The sequence below is a fragment of the Hyalella azteca genome, unplaced genomic scaffold (genome assembly GCF_000764305.2).
Source record: "Hyalella azteca isolate HAZT.00-mixed unplaced genomic scaffold, Hazt_2.0.2 contig10672, whole genome shotgun sequence".
In the NCBI taxonomy this organism is placed as follows: Eukaryota; Metazoa; Arthropoda; class Malacostraca; order Amphipoda; family Hyalellidae; genus Hyalella; species Hyalella azteca.
The window spans coordinates 219,590-243,996 of NW_025940701.1; the positions used below are offsets into that span (position 1 = coordinate 219,590).

General features: G+C 38.3%; 2 protein-coding genes across 2 annotated transcripts in view; both read left to right on the forward strand.

Moving 5' to 3' along the window:
- The first annotated feature begins 1,934 nt into the window (after positions 1 to 1,934).
- LOC108671110 (ankyrin repeat family A protein 2) lies at positions 1,935 to 9,434 on the forward strand. The gene is made up of 6 exons (XM_018158592.2): positions 1,935 to 2,220; positions 4,538 to 4,679; positions 5,201 to 5,328; positions 6,636 to 6,740; positions 8,471 to 8,618; positions 9,260 to 9,434. The coding sequence occupies exons 1-6, from the start codon at positions 2,047 to 2,049 to the stop codon at positions 9,310 to 9,312; spliced, it is 750 nt and encodes a 249-aa protein (XP_018014081.1). The 5' UTR covers positions 1,935 to 2,046; the 3' UTR covers positions 9,313 to 9,434.
- Positions 9,435 to 11,661: 2,227 nt separating this feature from the next.
- LOC108671168 overlaps positions 11,662 to 24,407 on the forward strand; it is a 150,481-nt gene continuing 137,735 nt past the window's right edge. Inside the window, 2 exon segments of the mRNA XM_047882535.1 lie at positions 11,662 to 11,775; positions 17,575 to 18,489. Coding sequence (XP_047738491.1) covers positions 17,595 to 18,489 — 895 coding nt within the window. The 5' untranslated portion in view covers positions 11,662 to 11,775; positions 17,575 to 17,594.

A 24,407-nucleotide genomic window follows, 5' to 3' on the forward strand; every position in this document is an offset into this window, starting at 1 on the left:
CGATTTGGACTGTTCAAACGCTCCTACGAGTACAGAGATGCTGAAGCGGTGAAGCTGTCTGTTGTTTGTCCGAAGCTATTGTTGCGTCCGAACCTATAGTTAAGAAAGGCCGTGTGGGCTCCAAAACTAGAAAAGGACAAAATTTAGTCGAGAGTGTTCAAAACGCGCAACAAGGATTATTCCGGGATTAAAAGGCAAGTCTTATGAAGAACGAATAGAGATTATAAAACATCCAAGCCTCTGTTATCGACGTCTGCGTAGTGACCTCATTGAAGTATACAGGTATACCCACGGTTTATACAACGTCCCAGAAGAATTACTAGAATTTGAAACAAGAACCAACAACAGGGGTCACGGCTATTAACTAAATAAACTGCGCTGCAACTCACCCACGCGACAACATTTCTTCTTGCTTCGAGTCACCGACCTGTGGAACAGACTGTCTGATGACATCGTTGACTCTCCGAGTTTGAAATCCTTCAAGAACAGACTAGACAAAGCTATTCAAGAGCATATGTTCAGTTTTGGAATACCTAGTACTTTACGGTCCTTGTAATAAGTCCAGCAGCTATCTCACACAATCGTCAGTTATGGAAATATCGGGTTCAAAAGGACGGATCCCTTGTGAAACAAGTCACGTAAAGTATAAGAAACGGCAATAGGACACGGGCCTATTTCTTTGTGCCAACACTTCTATTTTATTCTATATATATTGCATCTGCATTGAACTGATTGATGTCTTTAAAATCGGTGTGAACTCTGTTGAGAAACTTTTGCACAACTGCCAATAATTTCCTGACGGTGGCTGATCTTTATAATGAGTAATGACAATATAGAACGAAGAACAATCCTAATTATTTAGCGTCAACGAAAAAACAGTATTCATTTGTTTTCAAGCGCTCACTATTCTTTATATTTCGCTGCCGCATCTTCAGCTTAAACCGGCGACCCTCTTTTGAAGAATCACATTACTACCCATCTTACCTTTTTAATAGGTTCAGAGACGACATGAAGGACTGAGTTTGTTCATGAGCAGCTGTTTGTCCACAATAACCTGTGGTTCTTCTTATCCCCTGCTGGATGCAGCCCATGATGATGATTTTGCCAAAGCCTCATTGTTTTCTAATTACTTTATACCCATAGCACCTGAGGATCCTTTACCTGCAGCAGAAGTCTCAGAGGCTGTCGGAGACATAGCCAATCTCAAACACTATCACTGTGTTCCTTTTACAGCTGGGGAATTTTCTTTGGCTCTGAAAGCTCTGAAAAATACTGCTCCGGGACATGACTCAATCATGAATATTTTCTTCTCTAAGGCATCACCTTTGTTCAAGCAGGAGCTGTTGTCTCTTATGAACAAGAGTTGGATCTCAGGTTTTGTTCCAGACACATGGAAGCATGGAATTGTTGTGCCCATCCCTAAGCCAGGAAAGTCGCAAGAACAAGTGAATGGATATCGTCCCATTACTCTTCTTCCTTGCATGGGAAAACTCATGGAGCGTATGGTCCTACGTCGTCTGGAATATACCTTGGAAAGACAAGGGGTTTTCACTTCACTTCAACTTGGCTTTCGAAAAGGAAAAAGTACAATTGACGCTCTTCACCTGTTAAAAAATGTCATCACTGCAGCACGCCTTGCCCATGAGTATTGCCTGGTTGTTTACCTGGACATTGAGGGAGCATTTGACAGTGTCTGGCATGATGGACTGCTTTTTAACTTTTATCTCTTCTTTCACACAACAACCACCGGCTGGTGAGAGTGAGCTAGAGATTAATCTGTGAACGACTGTTGGCAAGAGAAAGAAAGGCTCAGAGAAAAATCAAGTTGTGCTCAGACTGGGAGGTGTGATCTTATCATACCCGAAGTCTTAAAATCAATTAAAAAAAATAACCTGTGGTGTTGTTGCGTCACGGCCGTTGCTTGCCAGTACTTCGTAATCGCTATAGTCTTGACTCTTGTTTACATTTAGGTTTTGTGCGCTGCTGTGATAGGTGTCAGTGAGTATCCCGTCACCGGCGTCCGGCATTAAGTGCATTGTATTTAAAATGATGCGAGCTAAACATTTTTCGGAAAAAGGAACTCGGTGCAGTAGTTCGCCAGAAAATGTGGTCGTAAAAGAGGAGGATTTAAGCAATGACCCTTGGGATGCTGGATCTTCTGCTTCTATTGGTCTTGCAAGTGGTTCAAACAACTCTGCATTTTTACCCGTCCCTTATCGAGTGAGAAGAAATATACAGATTTTTTTTGCCTTGTATTTAGTTTAATTGTAATATGTAAGCACTTGACTTGAGTCAAGAGTGTCAAGTCATGTGTCACTAACAGTGTCAGACTGTCAGTAGTGAGTAGAGTACCTAGATACTGGAGTAGCATATTTATTGTATTCCTATTTGTATACCACTAAAGCATCAATTATGAAGAGTTGAAGACAATTGTGAATGTGTTACCAGTTTTTTGGGAGATTATTCTGTATTTCTGTTAAATTTTGTTTGCTAGTTCTGTCCAGACGAGAATATCTAACTGTGTGTGTGTGACTGATCTATTCTGGTATTACTTTTAAGTGCATCCAAAAAAAAGGTGTTTTTTTAATTATATGTTTTTTGGGGTGTAGATTAAGAATTTGAAATTCGTTTTTGGTGGTCGGCATCAGAAATTTTTAATGGAACCTGTACCTAACACTAACAGTCTAACTGGACCTAACCTGCAAGGTTTTTGTTGATCGGCTAAGTTTTTTTTATGTTTGGAGTCCGTCCGCGTCCGGCGGCCAGAAAAACCTAGCCAATAGGTTTTTTCCATGTTTGGAGTCCATCCGGACGGTCCGGTGGCCGGAAAAACCTAGCCAATCAACAAAAACCTTGCAGGTTAGGTCCAGTTAGGAACAGGTTCCATTAAAAATTTCCGATGCCAACCGCCAAAAACAGATTTCAGATTTTTAATCTACACCCCAAAAACATAATTAAAAAAACACTCTTTTTTTTGGATGCACTTAATCTAAAGTATTACCTTTATTCCATCCATTGTAACTTTGTAAGCATAATAATTTTGCTATTGATTTTTCAAAATTGCCTGTGGAAATGTATTGAATAAAATCATTTTTAACCCACTGTGCAGAGAGTGAACAAAGATTTAAAGACCTACGGTGACGCATTATCGGCAAAATTTTCGCCTTCAGAAGATCTTGCCGACACATTTAGATTGAAATTCTTGCATTTAATATATTTCTCAGTCTTCAGCCAACTATATAGAAAAAAAGTAAGGTTTCTGGTACGTTGGATGGATTACGATGCAGCGAAGCTTGTCTGGAAATCAGTTGCGATGAGTTCCCGCAAAAAATATAAACGTTTTTTCGATTGCGTAGTTTCAGTCACATTAGAGCAGTCAGACTGCTTTATTACATGTTCAGTTGACGCTTGCTGTACAATCGGACTGTTTTTAGGGTAAAATTAGTTATTTGTGGTAACACATGCATGCAACCTTGTAATAAGTTCGTGGCTTGTAAATAGTTTGTCATTACTCAGCGTAAATGGCTTTTCATTAAAAATTACCCGACGACGCATCTTTAAAATGGCCGGCAACGCTTTGGGCTTAAAAATCCATATATTGGCGACGCTGCATCCACCCTCTGCATAGTGGTTTTTAACAGGTGTTCTATCTGGCTTATTCATGTTTTTTGTCTTTAATTTCTAGCTGGCTTGTATGTTCAGTACATGTCCAATTATTCTATAATTATCTGAGGTGTGAGGTCAAATACTAATAGTACAACTTCTGCATTCTGCAAGTAAACATAAATCAGTCATCTGTCCTGTCACCTGTGAACATCTTCTGTTCTGTTCTGTGTTACAAGCCTAGGTTTAGGCAAAAATAGACCTCCTCTGGCTTCTCATGCAACATGCTCAGTTCAAAAAATTTGAAAGCCATAATATTACATTTATGCTGGCCAAACATTCAGGACACCATATTTTTATATCATTTATTCAATAATCACACCTGAACAGCAAGTTTTTATCCTTAATTTTTAAGAAAATCTGAACAATAGCATTCAAATCTAGACCAAATATTATTTAAATTTCAAATGTTCTAACATATTTTTTACACTCTAGGAAAATATAAATTCTAATTCCCACTTTCAAGATATTTATATGTGCTTTCTATTGAAAGGCAGCAACTCAAGTTATCTGGCATTACCAGTAAATACTATTTAGCTTCCTAGACTTCTACAGAATAATATTTGCTGATTTTTTTGCTGCATCAATTGAACAATGGTTGAGCCATTCAATAATGGAAAACTAGAGATATTTAATTCCCATCATCTTGTTCAGAAATCCTTTTGATAAATTTTTACTGAATTTAGAATTAATTATCAAAAATTTTACATCTCAGTCTCACTCCCAGAAACTTCAGTTCAAAATTATAATCAGACATATTCAAACTCTATCTTGGATTTTGTCTTAACATAGTTAAATATTGCTTTTCTTTTATAAGACTATAGTAACAATGTAGGAATGAAAAACATATTGTAACCCTTAATCAATTTTTCAGGCTGTTACAGTGCTGACCAACTTGCAGCGAGGTAATGTGCAGACTGAAGAGAGTGTTCTGGTTCCACAGCAGATAAGTTGGCACACAAGAGCAGCAATGGGGGAAATAAATGCTCAAGATCTCAATCAGGTGGCACACAATGGTAAAAATTAATGAATTGTTCATTACATTAATTCATGCTTTAATATTGTCAGAAGCCATGTGTTGGGAGTGATGGCAAATGACTGTGTCCTACAGAGTGCATAGGATCTGTTTATTCTAGGCAATGTATTGATAAATTATTTAACACAATCTTTCATTGTTTGCCTGGATTTTGGTTTTCCAAGAATTTGAGTAGCTTTAAGGAAAGTGTCTTTTCTTGAGTTTTCAAATTTTGTTCATTAATATTTCAGTGTGTGGCAACTGACTCATTCCAAAAACTTGAGTTTACTGAGTTCAGTTGACTTGACTTTGCATTGAAATGTACTCCCTTTTGATTTGTGTTATTATTTTGATTTTGCTTGTTATCCATTTTTATTTTATGTGTTTCTTCAACATAGTTGAGCTTAATATTAACATATAATATGAAAAAGTAATTCTTTAATCAATACATAATTATTCAGTTGTAGTGAACAAGGTTTAATATATATTAAATATATACTGATATGTAAATTCCTTTTGCAGGTCCAGATCAAGAAAGTATCAATTTTGAAGACAGTTGTGGGCTGACAGCCCTCTGCTGGGCAGCCTCTTATGGCCAGGTTCCCACAGTCCGCTTATTACTAAGCAGGGGCGCTGAAATTGAACATGAGGTTAGTAACGAGGACTTAGAGAATAGATATTATTGTATATAATTCTTTTGTGCCCTCAGATTTATTTTTGATGATCCTATTTCCCTTAAAATTTATGCTTCCTAAATATATTCATTTTTTTAGGAATATTTTTACACAGTATTTTTTATTGGTGTGTGTTTTCTGCTCATCATATAGGTGTATAGGTATATGCATTGCATACTATTGGTAACTCAAAAGGAACTGGTAATATATACATAAAACCATTGACTTGGGCCATTGACACGGTGACTTGCAACATTTTGACATTTAAGGAAATAAAACCCTATACTCTTATAGTTCTTGCCTCAAAAAAAATTTGTTGATGGCTCTTGAAGCACTATGAAATAATCTTCAAAAGCAATAAATCGATACATACCTATATTCTATATATTTACTATGTGACTATTATATGTATAACACAAAAAATTAAGCACGAAAATTGGTCCAGGTCACACTGGCAATGGTCCAAGTCACTCATTTTTATGGTAGTAGGTAACATAGATTCTTCTGATGGTGCTCCAAAAATGTATGGTTGTAAACAAAGAAAGATTTTCTCATAAGATAGAATTTAGCCCTATGAAGAAATGTTAATTTCTGTTTTTTAAGTCTCTATTTTGAAAATAAATTTTCGAGTTTTGTTATCTACTTATCATAGCATTAATTTCAGATTCAGGAAATAAATGAAAACTTTGAATTAATTTTGAAAATTGATAGAACTATTGAACTAGGCCAACCTACTGTGAGACTTGAATTTTTTATTCAATGAAAATAATGAGTACTCTTGTTAATAAGGCATTAAATTTAACCATATTCAAGATTTGAATAGTTGGATGTGATCATCACAAATCATCATGACTGTTCTTGACATTCTCATCCTCTCTGCCTCTCTTGGCATTCTCATCCTGTCTCCCCACAATCATTGTAATCTACTCTTCCCCTTCATCTTGTTCGTACTCCACTCCTCACTCTCGCCTCCCTTATTCGCAATTTCCTCCATCATAACCCCCAAGCCATCTCTCAGTACATCCTACCTTCCACCATCAGTTACTCTACATTTTTCTTTATACCCCCATCACCCATACAGCACTAATCTTTTCCCCTGATATTCTCAATGTATGTATAGTTGTCCTCGCCTAGTGCTTCTGCCCTTACACTCAACAATCCTTATCTCTGCTACCATCATATATACATTCATTATTTATGCATAAATTATTTTGATACTGCTTTGGCTGCTACGAAAGCATAACATTGGTACGTACTTTGCTTGCAGAGATTATTATTTGCAGGGAGAAGATGGCCAGACAGCCTTGCAGTTGTGTTGTGCTGCAGGACATCACGAGGTGGCTAAGGTGCTGCTGGCAGCGGGGGCTGACCCCAACCATGCTGATCACGTGAGAGGACTATGCTTGCTTGATCAGCATATCAAGCATCGAATAGATGATGTGTGCCTTTAGTAATTAATCATATTACCCAGGCCTCCATATTTCATGCCTCTTATCAACTTCAGCTTCTCTTTGCTTGCTGAAAAATTTACCAGTAACTTGGCTAGTTTTGAGAGAGGGCTAATTTAAATGGCTGTTAAAGTTAATTTTCACATGCTTCACAAGGCTCTGCTCAGATTAGCCAGGCTGGTTATGTAAGGGAGGTGCAATATTAATCATTATTTCATCTTTTCCATTCATCAATAATGTGGCAGCATTACGTTACGTCGAGCCAAGTCTTGTATTTTGCTAGGAGATGTTATTTCTTGCACCGACGGTCATGTGCTCATAAGTTGTGACCTAGGTTGTCGTTGAGGAAGGGCAGTGACTAGAGTGTGGTCAAAAAGTCTGAGAGAATCTGCCCAGCGGGCAATGGGCAGTTTTATGTGAATGTCGCATGTCATTGAATCTTTTTTAACTCCACTCAAGCGTCACCACGCGCTGCTGCGTCACGCTCGCCGTAACCGAGGCAGTTTAATGTAACAATATTTTTATTATCCCTTACTTTGAAACTTCCTTCAGCAAGGAAGCAAAATCTGTCAGTCAATCTAATTTTTTTCCTCTTATTTGGTGTATGAAGATAATTTACACCATAAAAATTAATATTTACGAAGGCTGTTTTTTCAACTTCCAATGTGGGACAACAATTGAACTAGTGAGTAGTAAGAGTAACGAAATAATTTATTATCAAAGGTGAGGTACATAATTAGTTACTTTTCAGCAAAATTACCATTTAAATGGAGGCATTTTTTACACTTGGAAGCAAGCTTCTTCATACCTTGTTCATAAAAGTTGGCTGCCAGTGATTAGAGATGGGTTTTCATGGCGTCTTGCAGCTCGTCATCTGTTCGGAAGCTCTGCCCACCTAGCATCTTCAGTTCCGGTAAAAGGTTATAGTAGCTCGGCGCTAAGTCAGGACCATACACCGGATGATCAGAAATTTCCCATATAAGCCCGTCTAGAAGACGTTACGTGAAAGCAGCAACGCGAGGACGGGCGTTGCCGTGAATAAACACTACTTCCGATGTGAGCATTCCTCTCCTTTTGTTCTGGATAGCTCTCCACAAACATTGTAATGTACCGCAGTATCCTTCCGATCCTTCCGCGTAAATTGTGGTCCTTCGATCTAAAATTGATAGTTGTCCCTGGCTCTACAGTGAATTTATACTATGGATAACCCTTCAGCTTGCAAAAACGAATAACACTTCGCAAGTCACTCATGCCGAGTGATTCTATCATGGTAGCCATTTTTATGTGTCACTAGACAAACGGGTAATGACGTACGCCCGAAAACGAGTGAGTTGTAGTAGGTAAGCTGTGCAGTCGACTACCGCTCATTGCTGGTCGATGCCGCGCGCCCTGCCGTCTAGCTCCACGATCGGAAGTGGAAAAAATATATCAGTAGTCACTGCAGTGAGTGACAGAGAGCGCATTTTTCTCGTTGCCGAGTATCATGGATACTCGGCAACGTGAAGTCACAGACAGACGGACGAACGGACATGACGAGCACAATGGCGCTTTTTTCATAAATGAGAAAATGCGCTAAAATCAGCCTTCGTATATGTATTAGAAAGTTGAACATGGAACATTTCATTGTTAATTTACTTAGTATGGGCTGAAATTTTAGCATTTTGTTTCAGATGAGCTGCTCGCCTCTGATGTTCGCTGCTGCCGAGGACCACGCGCAGTGCGTGTCTGAGCTGCTGGACCACAAGGCGTCTCTCACCGCCACCAACTTCACAGGAAACACTGCATATGATATAGCGTGTCGACGTAACTCTTTGAAAGGCAAGCATCTAATTTTAACGAATCTCGTATCAATCTCCTATAAAGTTTTGTCTATACCATTAAATTTCGTTAAAAATCTATTATTAATTACTAAAAATTCTTGTTGATAAATTTTCATTGTTAAATTTTAGCTCAACTATTATTTTGTTTAATGGTTCCAGTTGCGAACGTGTTTGTATAATTATTGTGTAATTTAATTATAAATTACACAATAACAGTATAATTATTGTGTGGCTGTAACTTTTGCAATTCTGTGATGATAGGTATATTCGGCTAAATATTAGGGTTTTGTTATGTTTGTTATTAGAAGGTCAAGAGCATTTATTAAGCTTTAGGGGTTTTGCGTTACAATAGCTTTGAAGGGCATTCTCCGTAAGACTGAGCAATTCTTTTCTATATTCTTACGGTCTTGTTCTTAATATATTTTTTACCATAGTAAATTTTTTTCTAAATTTTGACCTAATTTTTTTAGGGTTACCATCTTACGTTCACAATGATATTGTATGAATGGCATTTTCCGTAGGACTGAGCAACTCTTTACTATGTTCTTACGGTATAGACCTTAATATTGTTTTTATTACTAAAATAATTCTGTAATATCTTGACCTAATTTTGTTTTGGTTACTATCTGACGTTGACAGCCCAAGCGGTGATGGAGCGCTACCTGCTTCGACTGTTAGACAACACCTCGTGATCGGAGACGCGCGGCGCCAGTCAATGTACCTGCTTACCTTCACGTATTTTTTTATAATTGGTTTTAAGACTTGTGGTGTACAAAGCAACTCCCAGCCTGGGGCCATACTTTCAAAACTCGCTAATTGAACGTAAGTACTTACGCTCTATTTTCTTGTTTATGATTGGCGGATTTTGCTTGAAAGGCCGTCAATGATTGGCTGATGAACTTACGATCTCTTAACCTTTTTTTTTAAAGTATAGTGCACGTAAGTACTTACGCTCTATTTTCTTGTCTATGATTGGTGGATTTTGCTTGAAAGGCCGCCGATGATTGGCTGATGAACTTACGATCTCTCAACTTTTTTTGAAAGTATGGCGCCTGCTTCTGGCGCCAATGCGCAGGTTTCCAAGAGAATGCAGCAGGCCTCACAGCTAGAAGTTTCTCATGTCACGAGACTGAAATACCTTTAAGGGGTTTTGTTCCGATGTATCCAGATTTGTGTTTTTTACTGAAAAAAATTATGTATGAGGAGTTCGTTGAATATGTATGTATTTTATCCCTGTACATTATTGTAATTCATGTGTTGTATTTTGTTAATATTCTGCATTTCATTTGAGTATGTACTTCATTTTGAATAACAACAGAATTTATTTATTCCCACCAAAATTGTGTTGAGCTATTAAAAAAGAAATTAATTTGTTTACATTTTTATAAACTCAGTTATCATTCACGCCCCCCCACAGCGTTTTTGAAAGGATGGTGTAGCTAAAATATCGTGTATGGTCCCTCGAAAAATTCCGCTTTACCATCAAACTGCAACTCTGCTTTCGCAGGTTTTATTCACGAAAATTTATTTTTATTTACTTAAATATGCTAGTATATCAAGGGAATTAGTGTTTGCAAAACGTGCTTACAAGGTAATGTTACTCGGATTATAATTCTGTAATGTAAAAAAAAAATGTCTGCTGAACTCGTGTTTTATACCATTTATGTCCTACCTACCCAGGATCTGTGAGTGAAAACATCGAGATTATAAATAAAAGTTTCGGGCGTTTAGTATGAATCGATGAGTAGAACTGTTATCGAACGGTCCCTTGTTTTTTTATTTTATTTTTTGGAGCCGATTATTCCTGAAAGTAATATTTGCCTGGTCGAAGTTGAATAAACCTTGGTCATTTAACTTCATTGTTCTTAACTCATTCATTTTGCTGCTTAGGATGAGCTTTTAGCATTTGTGCTTTAAGGCTGTCTGGAATGTTGGTATAGTAAAGTATCTTCGGCGTTGAAGAATAGGCTTGTCGCCGATTCATGCACTTTTCTTGACTAGTTCACAAGATCTGAAAGACTGGCCTTTTGATCAAATCCTTTCAACGGACTGTAGATTTGAAATCGTTTCTAGAGTTTCAATTGTTCCGTAGGGTACTAGGCATTTCAAGATTAAACATATGCTCCTGCGCAGCTTTGATCAGTCTGTTCTTGGTTCTTGAACGCGCGGATACTCAGAGCGTCAACAATATCTTCAGGGAGGCTGCTAGCTCTAACCTCGCGATATTGATCTCAATTTAAACGCTCCAACGGAATTTTATTCAAAATTTTTATGCTATGACAACTTAAGATATTTAACCGTTTCTGAAACTATGACGGTTAAAGCTCACCCAGAGCATTGATTTACGCTTGCATTCTACTGCCGCTGAAAGGGCTTATAGCAGTGGACGCGCTGAAGCTTAAGGGGTCAGTTATTGTCCGTTATTTGTTGCTTTGATAAATGGTTTAGTGCCTTAATAGAAACCTAAAACGCGTTGCAGTTGTAGCCATACAACCTTATCCTGGTCCTTATAGCTCTCTGTTGCAATTCAAACGATATAACTTACAAGAGGCGCTAAACTTATTTAGCATAAAAACAATGCAAACGATGGTGAATAAGTAGTATTAGAAATTCGCAGCGGTACGAGGTGACTTGGGACTTGGAGGACCTCTAGGTTGTAGATCTCTATTGCTAAAAATATGAGACGTACATGATGCAAGCAAAAAAAATAGGTGTGTCCATTTTTTTATCATAAGAATGATAAAAATATTATCATTAGAAAGCATTTGATATTTTTCACGAGGATTATTAGTCTACAGTTAACTAAATCACTGAATTCAAGTCTGCTCTTTTCTACCCAATAATTTAAATTCAAATTCACGCATGCATTTAGGTAGAAACTCATGAATAATTTATTTATGCCGTTTTTAAATCTTTTACGACATGTTTGAATGTAATAAAAAAAACTAACATTTAAAGTGTTAATTTCAAATTCATATTCAAAGTGCTTATAGTTACTACATTGGTCCTGTTATTATGTTTTTGCGTCTATACTGTGAAGTGCCATTCGTAATTTGTCGGAGTTGACAATGAGATGAGTTCTTGAATAGCGGCAATGCAATTCTGTCCTAATTCGTCAGAATAACAAAAATCTCCTTAGTTGTTAGCGTCATAAAGTAAGTGCACACTTTATTCAATCGATAAATTTTATTGGTAAGTTGACTGCAGTACCGTGGCCGAACGGGACTGGTAGTAGTAGATGGCAGTGCCACTGCCACCGAACTGAGCGAACTCCGAAGCCGCTCCTAAATAAACCTAGGTAGCTTTGTAGTTAGTAGCTAGCGCTAAAGCGCCTGCCATTTTGCAGAATTTTGTCATTTCCCATGGATCTAGCTTAATTTATTTGATGAAAGAAACATTTTTATTATGAATATTTAGAATAATCAGCCTGATAGTGATATTCTAGATTTTGTGGAGTGGAACTTGAATCAGTTAAATGCAAGTTATGCAACTAAATTGATTAGCTATCCTAATATGTTTACATTATTATGTTCATTTCAGACACAAGCCTGCAATCTATTTTCATCTATTTTCTACTGTAAAGCTTCTTTCAAAGTTTCAAAACGGTTAAACTTAAAGAAGCTGTAGTGCTGTACTGCTGTACTTGCCATGGTCAGGAAGATGTGCCAGGTGCGCGGGAATTTATATTGTCATTTTAACGACCTGCGCGGTGCGCCGTACTATGCCGGTAATAAATGTGCTGTGCGCCGACAGCGCCGTACTTTTAGAAAGCTAAAATAGTTTAAATATGGATGCACGGCAATGCAAATTACGTAATTACACTGACCGTACACACAAACGTGTATCCGCACTGTGTTGTGGTTGGATACGAGTTAACTAGATTGCTACCGCGTCAACTCAGGACTCAGGTTCTAAGAGTCTGCACAGTAATGAATATTCATTCATAGATCACAATTCAATCAGACATGAATTACAGAACTAAAGAAGGCAACATGGCTTTAGATGTGCCATCGGTGCCTTCTAATGAATGACTGGACTGGTTGTGGCAAGTAGGGTATGAACCTGTATGTCAACAGTACGACATTACCGACATCCTCCCGGCCGGCAAAATCAACACGATCAATACCTAATAACAATGCACGTAAATGGACTATACAAATTAGGTCAATATGGCATAATTACAGAGCGTAATTATGCTATGTGATACATAATATGAATATATATATTTGCAAGATAAGTCAATGGTCTGTGGTTTATTTTTGCTTCATTTGAGCAATAATGGTTTCCAAATTTGGGTGCGTTATGTTATGTCATGTGTACTTTGAATGTGCAAAAATTATAACTATCATATGAAAATTGTTATGTAGGTTATCATAGCATGAATCACAGTAGAGTATCAAGATTGCAGCTCTGCCACCAGCCTTCATTGAATTATCCAGCCTTTTTTCTAAAATTCAATAATCTCTCTTCCAGCAAAGTTTGCGAAATTCATTAGCTGCATAAAATACTCTCTGCTGTGGTGTTTGAGTTCTGGTTGACATGAAAACTTGCAGTTCCAAAAATGGCGGGAAAGCCTAATTGCGCCGCTCTGAAGGCAATTCATATAAATAATAATATAATCCACGCCTACGCTGGAGGAAGTTCAAACTTCAGAGGTGGAACTAAATGCAGTAAATTTGCAGTAAGTCAGAAAATACCAGAAAAATACCAGATTTAGGCATATATACCAGATCTAAAATATTCATACCAGACACCTTTTGAAAATACCAGATTTCTGAAATCTGGTATAGAAATATACCATCTGGCAATGCTGGTTCAGCGTTATTTGAAATCATCTACAGACGATGTTGCCATTCCATTCAGATGAAAACTGTGTCTAAATCAGAACTGTGTCGGACGGCTCCGCGGCCCGCGCCGAGTGCTGCGCGGCGCGGAATCAATGACCGTGATTTGCACGAACGCCTGCTCGAAAAAAATATAATTAGATTGATTTATGCGAGAAATTTCCCCGTTTATATACATCTTCCTGAGTGTGGGCTACGCCGACGCTTGCGCGCGCTGCGCCGATGCTTGCACGTGCTGCGCCAGCGCTTGCGCGTGCAAGCAGGGATGGCCAGAAGTTGCACCAACTGTGCGCCGCAATAGCTTGAAAAAAGTCAAAATGCGCGGGAAAATTCCCTGAAAACATACATAATCCTGAGTGTGGCAGTACTTGTAGTGCTGACATGACCTAATTACCTGAATGAATAAGTTAAATTTAGGATTAATTAGATTTTAGCCTTAAATGTAAAGTTTTCTTTGATTTCAATGTCTTTAGATAATCATTTACCGACTCTTGCATGTTCTTTAATTTTGTCAAAACTCTAAATGCATGTCTGTGTTTAATATCTTCTGAAGGCTTTTGCTTTTCTGAGTTATGTTATGATATTTTAGGTATTCTGGACTCCTGTTATAAGTATTTTCTACCTATCCAAATTTCAATTGGTAATATGGGTGGAAATTAAAACAAATTGTGCTTATAAATAAAAGGAAAATACTGTAAACAAATATAAATCTCTCATTTTTCTCTAAAGAAATTAATAAAGAAATACAAAAGCCAATGGAATTCACATAATAATGATTAATGGACATTTACGTTTGATTCACAAGTGGTTACTGCCCAATTATCTAGTTGAATTCCCCATTCAGTAATCAGTAATATAGGTAAGTTGACTGGTGAGTTTCATGGAAATTAGCATTTAACACATGAGGCCTGTTTTTAAAGTAAGTACCATTTTGAAATGGAAAGTATTTATTTTTTATTGAAAAATTATTTATTCATGTGATTATGTGAAAGGTCATACTACACTCTAATATTTTATATGATTATCAATAATATTGAGACATTCATAGTATCTTGGTGCCAGCTCTTGGATACCATTGTTAAAAAAATTTGCCGCCTGTTAGACAACTTGATTTGACAATTTTTTAAAGAATGCTCCTCATTAGTAACAAATCAAATTCTTAATAGGAGGCATAGGAAAATCATGTAAACCAATGCAGATGACGCCATTGTATGGTTTTGTAATGGTGTTACTGACTAACTTACTGTTAGGGGCCTCCCTACAGATGGCACACATGAGCTTAATAGTGACTGCAGTGCTGCAGCATCATTATTATAAAACAGTGCTTACTCCAAAAACATGTCTCATGCTTTGAATGAGTGTGTGTTTAAACAATAAACAGAGATTGATATACCAATGTGGCTATCCAGCTTGATGAGTTCAGCTATTCAGCTATTATTAAGTAAAATTACAATCAAACGTATATAAAAATCTATTATTAAGTACTGGTGCATCCTCAATTGCAAAACTGGGAAGATATCTTTATACTGGTTTAATAAGCAGATTTTTTCTGCTGATTTAAATATGAATCTATCTCTGCTTAGTGATTATTTTGCTTTCTGTGGGTCTTTACTCCACTTATAGTCAAATGGGGGAAGACAGGATCACAGCCTTCATGGGGTAAGAAAGAACCGGCCCATGGCATGCATTCTGATTGCACTGAATTTAATTTGACAAAAGAATATGTTAGAGCAATCATTGCCTGTCATTTCAGTGTTTGTTTCAACCCTCTTCTGCAAATAATGAATTTCTGGCTAATTTTTAAAGAAAATCTATGTAAAGAAGGGTCACAAAATAGTTAACCCTATTTGGGAAATAAGCTCTGTCTAATGACAAAAAATTTTTTGGCCACGTTTGTGGATGTAGGCAGGTAACCTCAAGTAATAAAATGTATAAAAAAAATTTTTAAAGACCACGTTTTTCATGTGGACTCAAAAGTAGAAAATAATTTTTCGGAGTTATCGGGAGCTCAGCTTCCCTAAAAGTTTCAGAGCGCTAGCTAATGTGAAAGTTGGTGAAATATCGATTGCAAGATTTGATCATCACAGACACGAAAGCGAGCTAAGAAAAACGTTGTAATAAGCAACTTTTGAGACATACTAGGCATTCCTACCTGCTATCATCACTGCCTGACAACTATTCTAAAATGGGGTAAAAAGGGCCAGACATGGGGTAAGACGGGACCGCTAAATGGTCATGTTTTACCCCACAAATGGTCCTGTCTTACCCCACAAATGGTTCCCATAGTTTATCGAAAATAGCTTTTAAATAAATATATTATTGTGCATAAGTATACATGGAGTATTTTGGTCAAAATTTTCATCTTTTGCTTAAAATAACCATTCTAACTTGTTAGCTTTTTAATTAGATAAATTTAGCATACTATTCTGAATTGCATCATGGGGATGGAGAAAATAGGGATGTCTCTTCCCATTAGTGAGCTGCAGAACAATGTGCAAGAGTGGTTGGTGGAAAAATCATTGTGTGAAACATAAAAAATAATTATTATCACAATTTTGTGAGACTGCATGGGCTATGTTTGAAGAAGTGCACCACAAATGCAGTTAGTAAGAAAACACATGCCATCCGACTCTTAAGTCGGACTCTTTTCCATTGGTTTTATTACCAATTTGATAAATTTTCAGACAATGACACTAATGGAATATACATGTATCATTTGGCAGTGCTCTACAATGACTCAAAGCCAACCTACTATTTCTATGCTTAACGAAGTTTTCTCGTGGCAAAAACTCCAATGTGACTGATATTAGAGTTGACTTCCTGCAACACAAAACAGTAACAAGTGGTTGTTTAATCAAATAATGTGTTTCTAGATGGATAATATTGAATATCAGATTTATATTTTTATTAAAAACCTTGTAACATAAGAATTATCTGTTGGTCCTTTCTTACCCCAGCCTGGTCCCATCTTACCCCAATGGGGTAAGATGGGACCAGCTCACTTTTTTTAATCTGTACAGAAAACTGTGTTGTATGCAAAAAGTCTGAGTTGTAGCTTTGAAGCCCATTGCATAACCACACCTTGTGATTAGTTTAGGATTTTTTACTTATTCATGGTATAGATGCTACATGCCTGTTAGTGATTTTGGTCCTGTCTTACCCCATCTGACTATACCTCTTTGATATGTAAAGCTTCACATCAAACGCACAAAACTCATTCCAACTATATTAAAGATTGCGTACTCACTAATGATGAGCTAATGATGATTTATATCAATGGAATCATTATTGTAATTTTCAGCTCCAGCTACATAGGTACTTTAAAAATATAAAATTGGTTTAGTTTTTGATTAGTTCCTGATCCTGGATTATGTTTTCTATAAAAATGTGCACAGGTCTCTTTGAATTTGCACAAAAATTATATTTCGTCCTGCAAAGTACCTTATTTCTATTAGTATTATTTTTATTTTATTCTTCTCTGGGGAAATTCTTCATTAATTTCATCTTATCTCTCAAACTTGTTATTCATTTTAATTTTTTGCAAAATGAACTTTATATTTGATTGAAATTTATTTCATAATTTTCCATATCATCTGCAAATCACAAGCGTGAAATGTTTTTTTCTATACAGTCACTTTCAAAATAGTAATAATTTTATACAAATGCAAATATACATTGTGATTTGGAATGTCTACACAAATCACTTTTATGCACATGCAATAAGCTCTGAAAAATAATTTCATCAATAGCTATCCTTGGTTGCCAACTAGTCTAGCTAGTAAGTAGTTTTCTATACATGCCACATTCTTTATTAAAAATATCTTTACTGTCAAAAAATTTCTTCATTGCTCTCATGTTGTTCCATATTGTGTTCAATTTCAGTGGAAGCTCAATTCTGCTGAGTTACCTAAAGATATCTTGTAATTTATTGTTAGAACTGTGATCATTTTGACAAACATATCCATGCTTGGGTAACATACATTATGCTGCAAGTTTAGGATGTAAAGACACAGTAATAGATAAAAATTCATAATCAATTTTAGCTTATTTGCTATTGACACACCCTACTTTAAATTCTAAAATGCAATTTAGTTCTATTTTTGTTTGCAGATGATGATGCTCATTGGGCAATGCTGAGTCCAGCCAGCGACCATGACTCCCCTTCGGATTCTTGTCTTCCCTTGTTGGCGTCTTCTAGCCTCTTCTCAAACCTTTCATCTTCACGGCCTGACGCTTGTTCTTCGGAGACAGATGGAACCAATTTTACAGATGCTGCGGCCAATAGAGTTCTTTCAACTATCATCTCTAGCGCCGACGATCTCTACTCGAGTATCGAAGTCGATTCACCTTCTCCCAAGAACGGCCCCTACAGTCCCCTCGTCCTCGACGCAACTCTAGCGCACAGCTCGGGCGAGAATATTGCCGGCAATTATGGACCCGTAACACGAACCTCAAAAACAAATATTCATGGCGATTGCCAAAGCAATTCTTCCACGAGGCATTTGTCTCGCTCATCATCGCTTCCTAGTGGTCGACATCCTAAAGCTCTTGGCCTTAAATCTTCTCCTGGCATAGCCATTGCTGAAGTCATTGTTAGTTTGGACTCTGTTTCGACCGCCTCAGTCACATCAAATATTGGAGAAACTTTCGTACCGCCCTCAACGAGCAAACCTCGATGTCAGACACGCCATCCCCAAGACAGCAAGTCTATCAACAACGTAAACAACGAGCGCCTCTCGTTGACGCGCGACCAATTCCCTTTACCTGAAACAGAGCCGGAATCTTTTTTCAATTTGTCTACTCATGAGGCGGCAAATCAACAGCTTTCTAATTCCATTTCAATGTCAATGGCAGTAGACTCGCCTCCTAACCCTAAACTTACGACGATGACCGATGCTGCTAACAAAGCCAACCGAAACTGCAAACTCACGGATGCCGAGGCACGAGTCATGTCTCGCAAGAAGAACTCGGCCGACGACGACAGTGTCAGCGACATCTCCCGAGACGAAACTACTCCGGATATTGGTGAGTAAGACATTAAAATTAGTTTATTGCTTTACATTTAAAAATTTCGTCATTGAGGCAAAGAGTTTTTGATGAGATTAATTTAGTCTTTTAGACGGGCAACGGCGATCGCATGATTTTTAAACAGATTTAGCCAGGGTAACTCGTTAATTATTCGCAGTGAACGTCGATGTTTTCTTAGCAATAAAGTTCTACATTCAATGGATCGTTGTCAACAAATTTCTAGAGTGCTTTCATGGCAGCGCAAGCAGAGTCGAAAGTGAATTCATTCTCACATGACTTCATCTGTAGAGCGTCGTGTAATCTTTCTTTTGACCTTCACTTTCGTTTATTCTTCACCGGTTATTGTTTTTATCTTTTAAAGTCGTAACTCGACCTCAAACTTCGTGCCTGCTGTGGTGAGTGACACCGTCGCTGAGCCTGCGTTATGCAACAAACTTCTTGCATGCTGTGGTGAGTGACACCGTCGCTGAGCCTGCGTTATGCAGCGTTGAAATGTTTACCGGTTATTGTTTTTATCTTTTAAAGCCGTAACTCGACCTCAAACTTCGTGCATGCTGTGGTGAGTGACACTGTCGCTGAGCCTGCGTTATGCAGCGTTGAAATATTTACCGGTTATTGTTTTTATCTTTTAAAGTCGTAACTCGACCTCAAACCTCGTGCATGCTGTGGTGAGTGACACCGTCGCTGAGCCTGCGTTATGCACCGTTGAAATGTTCGCTCGCAAAGCCGTACTCCGTGCCATGCAGATCGCGCGGCATGCTCAGCCTGCGCCGTGTAACTGACGGATTTTGCTGCGTGTGCTTGCATACCTGGCGGCCGCTGGTGCCTTGTTGTTGCGAGCTGATGTTGTTGCCACCAGCCATCGGTGTTGCCATCAGCAATTGTTGGTGGCAGCCATTGATGCCGGCAGCCATTGGTGATGTCACCAGCCATTGGTGATGTTACAGGCCATCGGTGTTGCCACTAGCCATCTGTGTTGACATCAACCATTGAAGATGCCATCAGCAATTGTTGCTGGCCGCTATTGTTGCCGGCAGCGATTGTTGCCGGTAGCCATTAATGTTGTCACCAGCCATTATTGCTATCAGATATTGTTTTTGTCACTTACGATTACCATACATCTTATAATCACTGTATGACTAGGGATTATGGTGTAGAAGCACACTTCAATTTGAAGCATTTCAATCATGCATGCATATTAGTCTCGCTGAAACTCTTCAGACTATTTTTATATCTCTTATTTACTTCATTTATTTGTGTTACGCAGCGCGCCACTGCTGAAATAATCCAGCAAGCCTGGTAGGAATATCATTACAAATAACGACCTTATTGAAACGGCTCCGGTGCAACGTGACCTGATCTGCTTTTTTCTTGCCTAATTAGATCGCTTTAACGGCTCGTTAATAGCACCCGTTTATATGGCCGCCCTGCACTTTATTGTCCCCTGGTAAATAAAACTGGCTTCCTATAACCTTAGTTTGTTCATTTTCCAGCTTCTCACGGCATTTATGAGGCATTTCTTTTATAACACGCGCGGTCCAAAGCAGCGTCGTTTGTTTCTTCGTAATCGACGTACCTTGATAGTCTAGTCAAGGTATTTTTGAATATTTTTCATTTCATGTTTGAATTGAATATAATAAAAGGGATTGGGATAAATAGTTCCTATAACAATTATATTTCACAGCTAGGTAGTCTTGTTAAATATTTTATTGGAATTAAAATGATGTTAGTTGAAGAAAAACCCGTTCAAACCCTCGTATTTAAAAACTTCTAATTTTAACCTCAGTTCTAAAATTTTTAAAAAAGTCGGAGCTCGTATAGTGAAATTTTAGCTTATATTTTCGATTACTTGTTTTGATTAGTACCTGTTTGCATTTGGGTTAGACCAGATTTGATATGTCAAGATCGCGTTATGTTTCTTTCAAGTTAATTCGTAACTTGGCCATAAGCATTTTTTATCGTCTTGCCGGTCTGGGGCGGCACTATAAAAATTTGCTTACGTACACGTAGCCGTAGCCGCTTATATGTACACTCATATTTTAGCAAGATTTAGCATATGATTTTTATTTTAGCAAGATTTTCTAACTCGCATTGTGTAGACGTAGCCTTCGATTTCTCGTCTTTGCGTTTTGCTTGAAAAGTTGTCAGTGATTGACTGACAGAGTTACAAACTTTTTAATATTTGTGATAGTTCGGCTCTAGAAATGTCGGTGTAAAGTCAAGGCATCATTTTTTGCGTAACTTCTGCTGTAGTTGCTTGCCACTCTTCTAGCTTGTCATTCCCTGCCGAGCACCACTCGCCGAGCTTGTCATTCCCTGCCGAGCGCCACTCGCCGAGCGCCACTCTTCNCGCCTATGTTTGCCTTTGCTTGATTGCATCCATCGTATCCATCGTTGTTTACTGGTGGGCAATAGTCAAATCTTACACAATCATTAAAGTGGTCTCGTTTGAAGCGTATTTGTAAATGATATCTTGATGGCTCAATCAATCTAAGCTATTTGACATTCATTTGGTACACGCTATGCTCTAGGAAATTGAGAAGTCATACGTAATGTGGTAGCGACCAAATCACCCACCCGCGCTAATGAGCTCAAACTTAATGCACATTAACAAAATATATATTTCATTGCATTTATAATGCAATGCTCTTTTATCATACACGAAATTAAGGTACGTGTGCAGCCTTTTACGCCAAGAAATCGCCGTTCAGTTAATACGTAATAATATAATTATTGTAATGTTTGTACTGACTTTGCGGTGCCCGGGGCAGCTTGACTGTAGATTGTTTGGGAGGACTAAGTATGCGCTTTAATGAAATTTGTAGTTAACTGAAGTTTTTATTTCATTTCAATTTACTACTTTCGCATACGGCAACAAATTGACTTCGTATTTTGCACTAAATATGAATAATTCGATGTTATGATGTGCTTTAATACGTATAATATAATCAATGCTGTTCGTCATTTAGTACGACTTGAAATCCTTGAGAATCTGATTCATTCATTCATCTTAAATTACCCGCATTATAATTAGGTCGTTAGTGACAGGCCTTAACGAGCCTCGTTAACCCTTGAATTTGAGCCTCGGAACATTCCAGCCGTCGTGCCAACGACGAAGTTCAGCTCGTGCCTGCCAATTGTTGAGGTCAGGACATTGATGAACGGCTCGGTTTCCGTCACGTCCGGACCAAAATTTGCTTGACCAAAGTCCAATAGATCTCGCTGCGATGAGGGTCTATAAAGTGAGCTAAATGCCAGGCTTGCTTTAGGCTGCATGCTTGACCTCGTCGTCTGATGCATGTCGTCTCTAGGCTTCGATGTCAGGCTTATTACATGCCTTGCAAAACGTGAACATTGTCTTCCTTTTGTCACGGACTTCCTTTGATTATTTGCTTGTTGACCGTTTATTTACTACTAGGTTTCGATGTCAGGCTTATTACGTGGACGTTGTCTTCCGTTTGTCACGGACTTCCTTTGATTATTTGCTTGTTGACCGTTCATTTACTGCCAGATAGTAGCTTGCAATCTACTGCTTCATGTCTGTCATAGTGGACCTCCCAGCTTTTAACTGTCCAATTCCGTCCTTATTCTAAAATCTAAAACTCTTCTATTAGAAAACACCATGAGATTATTTACAAAAATTAGATCAGTACTCACTGCAGTGAGTGACAGAGAGCGCATTTTCTCGTCCGTTCCGTGACGTGAAGTCACGGACGGACGGATATGACGAGCACAATAGCGCCTTTTTTCCAGAAATGAGAAAATGCGCTAAAAACACCGATGCCTTCAAATTCACGACTGGCAAGTTGTAGAATGACTAGCAAGTTGCTCTGAAATTACTTCAAGAATTTTTTTCAGTCATTCGCCACTCAATGGCTGTACTCATCGATACCATTTGCTCTTCCGCCTTCCGAGCCTTTACTTTGAATGTCAGTGAGGTTCTCTGTTCATTTTTGACTGCTTATGAAACTTTGTTCGTTTTTTCCATAACTTTAGTCGGAATTGCTAGTTCTTCGTTATGGACGTTTTTATTCATGAATTTATGAGACACGAATAAAGAGTTGGTGAACAAAACTTTTGACTACAGTTTCTGCTCCAAAGCAACATAAAGTGTGGAAATTCATTTATACATATATTGAGAATTTTACTGGGTTCAATGTAACCTAATTTGAAATAAATATATAGCATTATTCTTCTTCAACATTATGATCTATTCCATCGAATTCGTCAGACCTGATCAATTCTGTAATCGGCAATAACTTTAAAACCTAACCTAACCGAGCGTGGGCGCCGAGTCCCAATATTAACCTGCATCTATTATAGAGAACAGCATCATCACACTCCTCGGTCGTGCAATCGTCGGTCGTGTGCACTGATTGCATCATTTATTATGTGTGTATCACGCACATAAGACGAGCTCTCATTCGAACATTTCATCGCGCTGTCGTCACCACCGCGCTCTAAAATTCATCTTCATTAGAAGACGTTGCCGCTCGACTGGGCCAACGGATTCGCTTTTACGACTCCCGCGTTGACATCTTCTGGACCATTGGACGCGTGCACTGCCACTTCAGGATTTCTTTTTACTTCATGAGATTGCGCAAGAATTACTTCTCTTTCTTCACCCCTTGAGGAAATTTCCCGAAGTTCCTGGATTGTTCGACCATTGCCCGTCGGTAATCCCGCTCATAAATATTTAAGCCTGTTTTTATTTGTGTATCTATATTGTTGTTGTATTTACTGTGTTTATGTTGATGTGCAAATAACATTCTTCTCTAGTCGGCACCTGAAAATATTAAATTGAAGAAATTTCTGGTGTACAGTTCCAAAATTTCAGATAAATTGTCTGAAACCCGCATATATATTACTAATTTTTGCTTTTTTTACACATAATACCCAATGAATTATATGATCATCGATCAGATGAAACAACTTTGATGAATTTCTAAAACGCACTCGAAATCCGTATACCGAACACGGAAACGGATTTATTAGGGACAGTTGCAAGGAAACGTATTCCATAGTGTTGGCTAAACACACACGGAAATTGCGTTCACGTTGTACTTATTTTAAATAATTTTTATGCCATATATTTCCCCACTATATTTTTTATTTCTTATATATTAGCCCGGCTCTAGCGTGTGCATAATTCCATACCATACAAATACGCCGCTCTGCCAATGGAAAGCAGGCGTTATTCATAGCTCTCCGTTTCATTGCATTTCATCACATTTGTCTTCTAAAATTTTCTTGATAGCTGCGTAGAAACTCGTCCATTGCGCCGGGGCTTTTTACTGTTCAACCTGTGTACGCGTAGAGGTTATTTTGTTGGCCATGTGAAGTGGAAGGTTTTTAATGTGCGGTTTTTGGGGGTGTTTTAAGTGCCTAGTTTTAGCGCGCTCCGAGATAAGGAAGGAGGCTCTGTTGTGCCTGCTGTTAAGATTTTATCCTGCCATAAAATTGTGCTCGAGCTGCGAAGCCTTATGCTCTCGGCGCTTATTGTATAACTTCGTAAATGACGCGCCTTCTTAGCGACAGAGGTGCTGTCTCTCCCTAGCTGGTCCAGACCTCTAGCGAACTGCTTGCGACTATTCTTAAGACTGGCGCACGCTGCACTTGATAGTTTCGGTCTCTATAGAGTATATAGAGTGGCCTGCGACTATACCTCTCACTGTCGTATCCCTAACAAAATTTAGAGTCGCCCCAGCTTCTGATATCCCAAATCAGAAGCTGACGCGTCCGTAAATTTTCACTGGGATGCTCCGCTCGATAGTTTCGGTCCCTATAGAGTAGCCGGCGACTATACCTCTCACTGTAGCGTGCTGCGCTTGATAGTTGCGGTCTCTATAGAGTAGCCGGCGACTATTCCTCTCACTGTAGCGTGCTGCGCTTGATAGTTGCGGTCTCTATAGAGT

Coding starts and splice junctions, on each gene's coding strand:
- LOC108671110 (XM_018158592.2), top strand. CDS start 2,047: ATGATGCGAGCTAAACATTTTTCGGAAAAAGGAACTCGGTGCAGTAGT. Junction 6,741..8,470: donor ACCCCAACCATGCTGATCAC/GTGAGAGGACTA, acceptor ATTTTGTTTCAG/ATGAGCTGCTCGCCTCTGAT. Junction 8,619..9,259: donor TCGACGTAACTCTTTGAAAG/GCAAGCATCTAA, acceptor TGACGTTGACAG/CCCAAGCGGTGATGGAGCGC.